Source organism: Hippichthys cyanospilos, chromosome 22 (assembly GCF_059441005.1).
Source record: "Hippichthys cyanospilos isolate Australia breed blue-spotted pipefish chromosome 22, RoL_Hcya_1.0, whole genome shotgun sequence".
Classification (NCBI taxonomy): Eukaryota; Metazoa; Chordata; class Actinopteri; order Syngnathiformes; family Syngnathidae; genus Hippichthys; species Hippichthys cyanospilos.
Genome location: NC_142390.1, coordinates 5,783,893 through 5,794,438, shown reverse-complemented (window position 1 = coordinate 5,794,438; position 10,546 = coordinate 5,783,893). Strand labels below are relative to the sequence as shown.

The 10,546-nt window shown below is 39.2% G+C and overlaps 3 protein-coding genes across 5 annotated transcripts in view; 2 read left to right on the top strand and 1 right to left on the bottom strand.

Moving 5' to 3' along the window:
* Positions 1–9,677, bottom strand: part of slc2a13a (solute carrier family 2 member 13a) — a 56,723-nt gene extending 47,046 nt beyond the window's left edge. The window contains exons 1-5 of one of the 2 annotated variants that reach the window (XM_088406506.1): positions 9,405–9,677; positions 6,946–7,053; positions 6,703–6,853; positions 6,439–6,583; positions 5,293–5,392 (exon numbers count right to left, since the gene is read on the bottom strand). The gene's annotated coding sequence lies outside the window, so the exon portion shown is untranslated. The remainder of the gene's footprint in view (positions 1–5,292; positions 5,393–6,438; positions 6,584–6,702; positions 6,854–6,945; positions 7,054–9,404) is intronic. The other variant, XM_088406507.1, reaches the window with a different exon arrangement.
* iapp (islet amyloid polypeptide) lies at positions 590–2,671 on the top strand. The gene is made up of 4 exons (XM_088406757.1): positions 590–651; positions 1,758–1,856; positions 2,092–2,226; positions 2,315–2,671. The coding sequence occupies exons 2-4, from the start codon at positions 1,777–1,779 to the stop codon at positions 2,490–2,492; spliced, it is 393 nt and encodes a 130-aa protein (XP_088262883.1). The 5' UTR covers positions 590–651; positions 1,758–1,776; the 3' UTR covers positions 2,493–2,671.
* Positions 5,010–9,587, top strand: pyroxd1 (pyridine nucleotide-disulphide oxidoreductase domain 1). 2 transcript variants are annotated; one of them, XM_088406511.1, is made up of 13 exons: positions 5,010–5,239; positions 5,322–5,402; positions 5,546–5,665; positions 6,139–6,267; positions 6,463–6,536; positions 6,722–6,918; positions 6,974–7,071; positions 7,131–7,233; positions 7,318–7,430; positions 7,735–7,857; positions 8,010–8,147; positions 8,501–8,590; positions 8,667–9,587. In XM_088406511.1, exons 1-13 carry the CDS (start codon positions 5,162–5,164, stop codon positions 8,823–8,825), a joined length of 1,503 nt encoding a protein of 500 aa, XP_088262637.1. In that variant the 5' UTR covers positions 5,010–5,161; the 3' UTR covers positions 8,826–9,587. The 2 variants fall into 2 exon arrangements, with proteins under 2 accessions (XP_088262637.1, XP_088262635.1); XM_088406509.1 differs by having other exon boundaries at positions 7,315–7,430.
* Positions 9,678–10,546: the final 869 nt, after the last annotated feature.

The following is a 10,546-nucleotide window of genomic DNA, read 5'->3' as shown; positions in this document are numbered from 1 at the left end:
ATCGGATCGTTTTGATTAGTAATGAGTTTGTGGATTATGAATCTGGAAATATTTTCATATTTTTACAACTCAGTTTGGTCTAGTTAGATCGGAATAATGTCAAAAACAAAGTGCAGCGCTGGACTTGGAGCTCATGCAACTTATTTTGTTCATCCGTTCTTTTTCACTTGTTGTGACACGTCCTATTAAAGTCATGAGCGGATTTTCATTATTGATGATAGTAATCGCACTTTATTCATTATTTATGATCAATTCAAGTCCAGTGGGAAGCAGGAAGGGGCAGAGTTGAGTTGACCTAAAACTTCAGAAAGCACCCGGAGCTCGATGGGACTTCCTTCGAGGATCGTTTTATTATTTATTTATTTTCTGGAAGGGTCAGCGACATCTCTTACACTCTTAATGATAAGGATGACGTATTTTGTCAAAGTTAAAAGGTGTCTTAAAGCGGAGCTATGCATACAAGATATGCGAGACTCCAAGCCAATCTCGTTCATTGTGAATGGAAAAAAAAAAAAGCGCACTGCTATATTTGGAGAAATGATGTCACAAGTGGTTTGAGCGCAAAACCTATAAGTGTTGGCGCGTTGGGAGAGTGTGCGGCAAATCTCTGGGCTGCTCCACCATCGAACGGGCTCCAATCGGCTACATCGTGTAAGTTCACCGGCTTCTTTACTTTTTGTTGTCGTTTTTTTTTGTTATACAACACCGTCACAATAATGTCAATCCAGTGAGTGTTAATACTTCATATTTACTCTTAAATGTGTGCGTTTTTATTTGATGTTGTTTTTTGTCAGATTGAAAGGGTTTTCAAAAATTTATTTCCAACACAAATTGCTAGTTTGATACATTTGTTACAGTATGTATTCTATGTATTCTAAATTGTGTTTTTTTTTCTTATTTTCATTGCTATGTCAAAACAATAACAATTAAGTCAATGAAAAGTGATTTTGCAGTACACACTTTTTTATTTATTTATTTTTTTTTTTACAAAAATAATATTGACTAAGGAAATCTCTTTAAAATGCAAATATTCCGAAGAAAGTGTACCATTATCACACAAAATATACAAAAGTGATATTGTGTGTTACTCAAAAACTGTTATTGGAATGTTTACAATAATGAGTGTAATAAGCTTTGTAATATTTGTTTTTTAATACAGTTTGAATACTTTTGATAGTGCATATATATATATATATATATATATATATATATATATATATATATATATATATATATAAAATAAAAAATAATTATAATAATTAAAATAATTATAGTTTATTTATTTATAATTATTTTAATTATTATAATTAATAAAATAACTATATATATAGCTATAGATATAGATATAGATATAGATAGATATATAGATAGATATAAAAAATAGAAATCAAATCAAATCATATCTACCAACCTAGTTTTTAATTTTTCACGACTTCTTCATTTGAATCAACTGCCTTTAATATTTTGGAAGGGAAAATACTTCAAAATTAACTCGGAATTCAACATAAACATCCCAATGTTAGTTTAATGCATTTGTATCTAATATGCTTTCTATTAACCACCATTATAAAATATGCATCAAACTAAAGTAGACATTCATAATTTCTCCAGATTTAGTGCATTTCTTCCTCATTCCCAATGAATGAGACAGGCTTGGAGGGTTGCGTATACTGTATGAAAATTGCGTTACATTTAGATACTATGATGATCATTTCCATCCATCTCACACAAATGAGATATTTTGGATTGTCTTTCAGATACCCGCCACCTGTCAGCATGTATCACCCGAGGGTGCCCGCGCTTGTCTTAATTCTGTTTGTATTGTTGCGTCGCACCGCCGCCGCCCCGAGCAACAGGTGAGCGAAACTAACGCGGTATCTATTTGTCGGCGAGGTAATGAGATGTAGGCGTATAAGCGGAGGTCAGAACGCCGTGGAAATTGTGCAAAATGCTGCTGCTCTGAGACGATGCGGAGTGAAACGGGCGGGCATTGAAGTGGCCACTTTTTCGTCCCCCCCCCCCCTTGGGACTGCGGTTCCAAGAGGTGGTCATCAGCTTTCTGCGCCACACACTTTCTCATTTGTGATTCAGACACTCAAGTTCCAGCTCATTGGGCCAGGATGAGAGCCTTCTGCCAGATAGCCAAGAATGGTCGGCGCCTAGGTTCCCTTTCTCCAACCCCTTCCTCGGCCTCATGGCCACAAGAGAGGTCCCGGATAAGTACAGGTGGATGATCCATTCAAGTAAAAGTCAATCTAGTGGGGTTTTTTTTTTTTTTTTTGCATCTCACTGGAATCTTCTCCTGTCATTTTAGCCATCCCATCCAGAAGAGAAAATGCAACACGGCCACCTGCGTCACACAAAGACTGGCGGATTTTCTGGTGCGTTCCAGTAACACCATCGGTACCGTGTACGCGCCGACCAACGTGGGATCTGCCACCTACGGCAAAAGGGACCTACTTCTGCCTCCCAACTACCACTTTCCTCTCTAGTACTGACTACATAGACAGCCATGACTGCATATTAAATCTGTACAATATGAACAAGAGTTCCTGTTTGCAATCAACTTTAGACTACAGTGCCTTTTTTTTTTCCAATGTGTTTTCTTCAGTTGTTTTTGTGAGAAAATGAAAAAAAAAAGCTCTAATTAAAAAAATATAATGCGTGTTGACCTTTGACCTTTTTTTATTAGCCACATTGAAGCTTTTGGAGTCGATTAGAAATCCTCGCAAAAATAAAAGGAGAACAAATTATGATCATTGGTACAATCAAACGATGGACCAATATGTCTAATTAAAAACATATGTATTTAAAGCACAGGCAAAACGCTGCTATTCACAAATAACCAAAATTTAATTTTGGGAACAAAAATCATTCCAAAATTCTCCCGATAAAAGCTGACTCTCCATTAAAAAAAAGGAAAACGTCGCAAGAAAACACGTCACCCAAAGATTTTTTATTTTGCGGAGCCGATCAATGATACAGTATTGTTATATTAGTAAATTATGACTTTACAGTTGGTCGGCAATCTTGCGTAAAATGCTAGATATCTGCAGATCCAATCCAGCCAGTCAGATCTGTGTATAGTCAATTTCTTAGAAATTTTCAGACCGACACCAGCGCGGGTACTCAACTTTTGCACCGTCATCAAAACCAAGTACAATACATTAATTTTTTTGATAAAACAAGAAGCAGAATAAAGGCCTACATACTCCAATATACTATTTTTAAATAATTTTCTATTCTTACAATGTGTAATTTCTAGTTCATAATCATAAATCTATATCAAAAGAGTGGCACCTTGAAAAATGGCTGGGTATCACTTTGATACTCGCCTACTCATTTTGATATAATAAGTTTTAATAATAAATTGTACGGATGATTTTTTAATCTAATAAATTGACGGGTGCATTGGGTAGAAGCTGAAATATGTCCAAACAACCATAAACCCTTGAAAAAAATACTCGATTACTGAATTACATTTACAAATAAGCATTTTGAATGTATTTTCTCATGGAAGTCATTCAATTATTATCATATGTGTGAATTTTCCTAACCTTGAAGTAAATCAACCATTATTTCCGTTCTGTTCTTTGGGCGGTAAAAAGTGTTGTATTTTCATGACTTTTATTACCCAATCAAACCCTAACATTGATGGCCAGTTTTGAGACTGTCGGCTACTTATATTTAAATGAGTGTTTTTTTTTACTGGAATGATTATTATCATCCTTACCGTCTCGTAATCATTTGCTAATTAAAAAATATTATTCATAACCTGCTCCATGAAAAAAATACACAGAAACCAGCTGGGCCGGTTTCAGCACATATAATATCAGTCCAATTGAATAATACAATCGGTATGCTGTCATATCACTAGTTTCTTTGACTTCATATTTCACTTGGAAATTATTTATGAGATATTATTATTATTATTACTATTATTATTAGTAGTAGTAGTATTATTATGAGGGATTACCTGGAAAATATCAGCCCTAAAAAATAACAGGAATGTGTTGATTTATCAAGATGTCAAACATGGTTCTTACATTTAGCATAACAATCTCATATTTTGGATTTTTTTTTTAACTGTGCCAGGTTTACATAAAAAAGAACTAATTAACATGCCACTTTTCTTCAGGAAATAGTTTGTTATGACACAATATATTTGTATTTGTTAGTCATTTGTTTTCTTCCTGCCGAGGTTATTTGGGGGTAGCATAATGAACATCAAGAGGAAAATGACGCACAACATGAACCTGTGATAGATTACCAGTGACCTAATCATCTCAGACTCTGACATGTACAGTTAAAATAGACATAAAAGGTTTCTGAAAAAAATAAAACAAGTACCAGCTTTTGCTGGTGATTTAAAAAATGGCAATGCAGTCACAAAGGGTTTGTGTCAAGATCAAGCTTGGTTGATGATATAAAACACACACACACACACACACATTGCTTTGCACTGTTATCAGCATCAGTGTGTTTGTATCACTCTGCTAACGTAGGCTGATGGAATGTCATGTCTAATTCATGCATAGGTGGCGCCATTAAACTCTGACATTACAGGTGCACTTGTCATCTAAATTCAAAATGGGGGTTGCCTCATGGCCAGGAAAAATGCGAGAAATAATCTAACGTAAGCCACTTAATGTAGAATCGTGTTGCTGATGCAAAAAAAAAAAGGATGACATATTACATCAACACCCTGTACAATGCCACTATGGGAAAAATTGGCGTTTTAAATACTCTTTATGCCTTATTTTTTTATGTTGAAATGGGCAAATGCATTAAATATTTTAGATTTTTTAAACTGAATTTATACGACTGAATACTTCGTAGTTGGCACCGACAGCAAAAATCAGTGGATTTGATTAATAATGTTTTAACTCAAGCAACACTTAAATAAAACAACAAAAAATAACGCGTTGGCGTAATTTGAAACGGCCCTGCCACTTGCCGTAGTTTATGTAAACATGGAAGTGACGTAACATGTAAACAAGGAAGTGAATTTACAGGACCCGTGCTACTTGTGTGCATTACAAAGATACTTCTAATTTGCACTCGGACTACTTTGAAATCAATTTAGTCAATAATTACATTTCGGGAATTACATTTGACTTCCATTCGGCGATGTTTCTTGCAACGTTATTTTAGCTTTACCATGGCGGATAAAATACGGAAAACGTTCAAATTTGTTGTTGTCGGAGGTGGCATCGCGGGAGTCACTTGTGTTGAGCAGGTGAAATATCAGCACCAAACATCGTACACATATGCAGAATTTCTGAACATTACCTTTGTTTGTGTGTCTTGTGTGTCGACAGTTGTCATGCAGTTTACCGTCTGCTGATGTTGCTCTGATTACCGCAGGCCCCCACGTAAAGGCAGTCATCAACTATAAACAGGTCAGAAAAAGAAGAAATATTGTTAGATCTTACTCATCCAACGAACAGGAACACTCCCAGTGATAACAGTTAATCTTAAATAAACACACTTCACCGAGAAACGTTTGGACGCATCTTCATGACATGTTTTTGCTATTTGAAAGGTGGCCAAGGTTCTGGAGGAGTTTGATGTGGAGGAGCAACCAGCCAGTGTTTTGCAGGACAAATTCCCCAACTTGACCGTCATTCACTCTGCTGTTAACGCACTTCATACACAATCACATGTAAGCTTTTTTTTTTTTTTTACACAAACGTGTCGGAAAAGTCGACCTTGTTTCTGTTTGTTTTTCTTTCAAGAAAAATGCAATTTAACAACAGAGCGGAAGCGACAATACGCGCAGACGACCTTTTTCGTTTTAAAAACAGTAAAACTTTTACTGGTCTTCTTCGTCTCGTGACAAATAATTTACCCTAATGCAGCATATGCTCTCAAATTCTGTAAGAATCAATTGTATATTCAGTATTTTTTCCCAAACGTTTGCAAGCAACAAACACAATATTGATTAGCGATTAGCTGTCTCTACCTTGTGGTAATCGGGTCACACCTGAGCAAAACAAAACCGTTGATTAGTGGTTAATTAGCACCACCTTGCGGTGATGTGCTTACACTACGCCGAAACAAAAAAATAAAGAAAATCGATTCACATAAAAATGCGTCACTTTTTCACTTGTTTGATTTGTTTTACTTTATTTGCAGTTGGTGGAAACTGCAGATGGAAATGTTTATGGTTATGAGAAGCTGTGCATCTGCAGCGGGGCCAGACCGAAGCTGCTCATCCAGGACAAACCGTATGTGCTGGGTATTCGGGACACAGACAGTGCCCAGGTGCTTCCATCTTTTACATAATCTGCATTTTTTTCTCCACCTTTGATATCAAGAGTAACCGGAAGTAGATTATGCAAATTTGTGTGATAAAATTCCAAGCAAATACAAAAGGTTACTTTATAAATTCAAAGTATCTGTATAAAATGTAACTTTCTAGTCCAGCAGACTCACTGTAATGCGTTGCTTGTGTTTCAGGAGTTTCAGAAGCAGTTAACTAACGCCAGGAGGATTGTTGTTGTTGGGAATGGCGGGATTGCCTTGGAGTTAGTGTAAGTACATAAGTCTGAATTTTGTCCATCAATCCTGTGATTTCCTCCTAAAGTTTAGAGAAAATGTAAATTACAGCTTGAATGCACGATACAAGAGGGTTAAAGATGACTATTTTAATTAAAATACTGAAAGAAACTATGCGTTTGAGATCAGGTGTTTCCAAACTTTTGTCGGGCCCGTGCAGGTATGAGGTGGAGGGCTGTGAGGTGATCTGGGCGGTGAAAGACAAAGCCATCGGTAACACCTTCTTCGATGCGGGGGCGGCGCAGTTCCTCATCCCGTCACTGGGTGGTGACAAACCAGAACGAGCGGCCACCTGCAAGAGGGCTCGTTACACCACCGAGGACCCGGCGGCCGGCGAGGCTCAGACCTTCACCTCAGGTCCGGATTCCTCCTAAAAGCTTTTACCTCTTGTGACGCGTGTCGTGGTTTCCAGACCGACACATGCGAGGACGCGGCGCCGGTCCCACTGAGCCTGGCAGCGCGCTCGGTCCAGACTGGCACCAAGGACTGGTTCTAAAAGGAGCAGAGCAGGTGTGGAAAATATAACCTTTGTGTGATTATTTGTGCTGGAAATCAAATCTGTTTTTCAGGCATCCCGGAGGGTTTCAGTGGAATATCAGTGTGAGGTGGAAAAGATCTTCACCTCAGAGGAGATGCTCAATTCCCAATCCCAAACACAAAGACCCGATACCGGTGAGAACTAGTTGAAAACTGGATATGAAAAGTCTACACACCCTTGTTGAAATGCGCAACATTTAAAAGCTGCTCTATCAGAAGGAACCTGGCCCGTTTACATCCTGCTGACCAATGGCAAGACGTTTGGCTGCGACTTTGTCGTGAGCGCCACGGGGGTCACGCCGAACACGGAGCCATTTCTGCACGGCAACAATGTATGTCAGCTTCCATTTTGAAGTAATTCTGTTATTCCTCAAGTATTCAAATGAAGTTGCTGGAACTCCTAAAAACGGCTTCACATGTATGACATACTGTTTTAGGGCTTACAATAATGTAAATATTTTTTACCGCTACAAAAAAATATTTGGCCACTAGATGTCACTAAAAAACAATCACTTGGCCACTAGATGTCACTAAAAAACAATCACTCACAATCACACTAATTTCTAGCATCATTCCATTAATAAAACACTTTTTTTTTTTTAAAACTTATTTCTAATACAATTTATTCTTGTCAAGTTTGCTCTGGCAGAAGATGGCGGCCTCCGAGTGGATGACCACATGGCAACATCGGAGCCGGACATCTACGCGGCGGGAGACGTGTGCACGGCATGCTGGGATCACAGCCCACTATGGCAGCAGGTATACCAGTTCAATGCCATATTAACCCATCCAGATTTTTTGGATGGATGTCTATGCTTATTCCTTGGCAGCCAAGTATCAATAAATTTGACGTCCATAGCCGTCAATGGCAGTGAACGAGTTAAGAAAGAACACTTTGGGTTTGTTTGCAGATGCGTTTGTGGACGCAGGCTCGTCAGATGGGCTGGCACGCCGGCCGCTGCATGGCCGCTCGCGTCCTATCCGAAGCCATCGAGTTGGACTTCTGCTTCGAGCTCTTCACCCACATGACGAAATTCTTTAACTACAAGGTGTGTGACATTGAACCACCTGTTGTCTGACTTTGGTCACGTGACGGTCGCGAGCTGAGCTGTGATCGGTCTGAGCGCCGAGCAACTGTGATGTCATTTTCAGTAGACGACAAGTGGCAAAATGGAGAATGCCAGCTCGTCCGGTTAGTCAGTTCTTCTCCACGTCAAGGTCGTTCCTTCCCGAGAGCCGGCCTTTTCATCTGCGTGCGCCGTTTTGCCTATTTTGTCTAAGCAAGACATGAGATATTAGAAAGGCTAGGATGTCCTCTCTTGAGCACACTAGGACTTAGTAGGGTAACCAAAAACATGTCCGGTTCTGTGGACTCAAATGAACAGCCTGTGTCTTCACGCAGGTGGTTTTGCTTGGAAAGTTTAATGCACAAGGTCTTGGATCCGATTATGAGCTGCTGCTGCGCTACACCAAAGGCCAGGAGTATGTCAAGGTGATATTCAACCAAACAGCAAGTGTCCGCAAACGTACGCCAGACAACAACACGACTTCTTTGTTTTGCTTTCCAGGTGGTCCTTCAAGGCGGCAGGATGGTCGGAGCAGTGCTCATCGGGGAAACCGACTTAGAGGAGACATTTGAGAACCTCATCTTGAACCAGATGGACCTCACGCCGTACGGGGAGGACCTTCTCAACCCCAACGTTGATATAGAGGACTACTTTGATTGAAGAAACTCCCGAGAGTCAGCCGACTCATTTGTGTCCACTGTAGTGGACATTCATTTTTTCGTCTTTGGACTCATCGGAGTGACCCTACTACATTCTAATGTCCTCACTGGAGCACATTTGGGACTTTTCAATGACGGCTTGTGTTTGCGATTAAATTTTCTGTCTTGCTGAGACAAAATGGACACAACGGTGGACAGAATGGATAGGATATTTTGCTGACCTGCTTTTGAAATGAACAAATAAAAATGAATTTCCGTTCACTTTCTTTTTCAATAATACGATTTTTAAAAAAAATCGGATCTACGTGTGTACTTGAGGACATTTAAGGTCATGAACTGGAGTTAATGAGTCACAAATGAGAAATCTCTTTTAATTAGGGTTCCAAAGGGCTGGAAAATTTCCAGTGAATTTCCACGGAGTTTTGTAAAATAGTTGATGCAAAGAAATGTGGTTTTGTCAGACAGGATTGTGTTCACATACAACTTTGGCAAGTGCGGTTTGAATCCCGAAGCAAGGCACTGGGCTCGAGTATTCCGACGAACAGCAGATGAATGCAGAAAAAAAGGATAATCATCTCACCTCTATTTACGACTTTGAAAATAGCTTCTCATGTGCCTCGGCAGGCTGCTGGTTACCGGGGAAATGTTGCTCGTGGAGATGTTTGTTTGACAACCCCCTGTGGCATGCCTGCTTAAAAAAATCCAAGTGCAAATAATGATTTAATCAAGCCTTTCAATTAAAGAGTCACCATTTTTCCCCCCACTCATTTTGTTGTGGTTTGGGTCACTTGTTTACCAGGTCAACGGTTCAACGATTGGAACTTGCGCTTAATGATTTTGTGGCTCTCTGTGGTGAAACATAAAAAGAAGAAAGCAGAGTACGCATGAGTCATAAAGGTTTAAGATTGTTATTCAATAGCGAGACTGTTTGGGTACAAAGTAGGCTAATCATTGAGCAGTGTGACAGTAGCGTACATTTGGGAATTAAGGTTGTATTACCGTGGCAACGGGTTAATCAAGAGGTTAATCTTGGAAGGTTTTTTTTTGTGCCTGTAAATGTCACAAGACAATATGACTCAAGTGCCTGTTGAGGAATCACATGTTTACATTATTCTTATCCAGTTTGTGGTATGTGATATGCTGGGTTGGGAACAGGACGTTCCGCTATATGCAAACGTGCACTTTCAGCATAATGAACTGAGTTAGAGAAGAATGTGTTGCTTTGAGGTTATGTCATTTCCATTTTTTTTAACTTAGGCAATGGACATGCATAAATCAGAACCCCCATGGCATTTTTTTCTGGAATTTTGCTTACTCGTACATTTAAACGCATTTTCAAGCACGTTCGAACGAATTTGGACATTGTTAATTCCACATTGGCAAACGAACAGCACCTAAAGGGTTAAGTGTGTCGTATGCCACTAGACAACGCGATCCATTTATGTAAAGAGGATTTGTCGTCTCTATGTCCGCCTACTTGGCTCAACAGCACTACGGCTGCCATTTAAAACGTCCAGACTGACTCACACCTCACCCCATTCGAAGTGGTTTACGGATGTGACGTCAATGGCGTTGAGCATTAGCGCATTAACTGGTGTACGCTTGTGTGTGACCACCGGGGTGTGTATTTGATGTTACGTAAAAACACGCACCAGTCGATGCATCTTTGTTAGATCATAAAATTCTCTAATGTTTATTTGTAAGTGTAGTTTACAAAAAGGC

Bases quoted from the DNA above. Each gene is read 5' to 3' on its own strand.
- iapp (XM_088406757.1), top strand. From the start codon at position 1,777: ATGTATCACCCGAGGGTGCCCGCGCTTGTCTTAATTCTGTTTGTATTG. The intron at 1,857-2,091 runs GTGAGCGAAACT...TTTGTGATTCAG, and splicing joins GCCGCCGCCCCGAGCAACAG to ACACTCAAGTTCCAGCTCAT. The intron at 2,227-2,314 runs GTGGATGATCCA...CTGTCATTTTAG, and splicing joins GAGGTCCCGGATAAGTACAG to CCATCCCATCCAGAAGAGAA.
- pyroxd1 (XM_088406509.1), top strand. From the start codon at position 5,162: ATGGCGGATAAAATACGGAAAACGTTCAAATTTGTTGTTGTCGGAGGT. The intron at 5,403-5,545 runs GTCAGAAAAAGA...GCTATTTGAAAG, and splicing joins CAGTCATCAACTATAAACAG to GTGGCCAAGGTTCTGGAGGA. The intron at 7,072-7,130 runs GTGTGGAAAATA...TCTGTTTTTCAG, and splicing joins TTCTAAAAGGAGCAGAGCAG to GCATCCCGGAGGGTTTCAGT.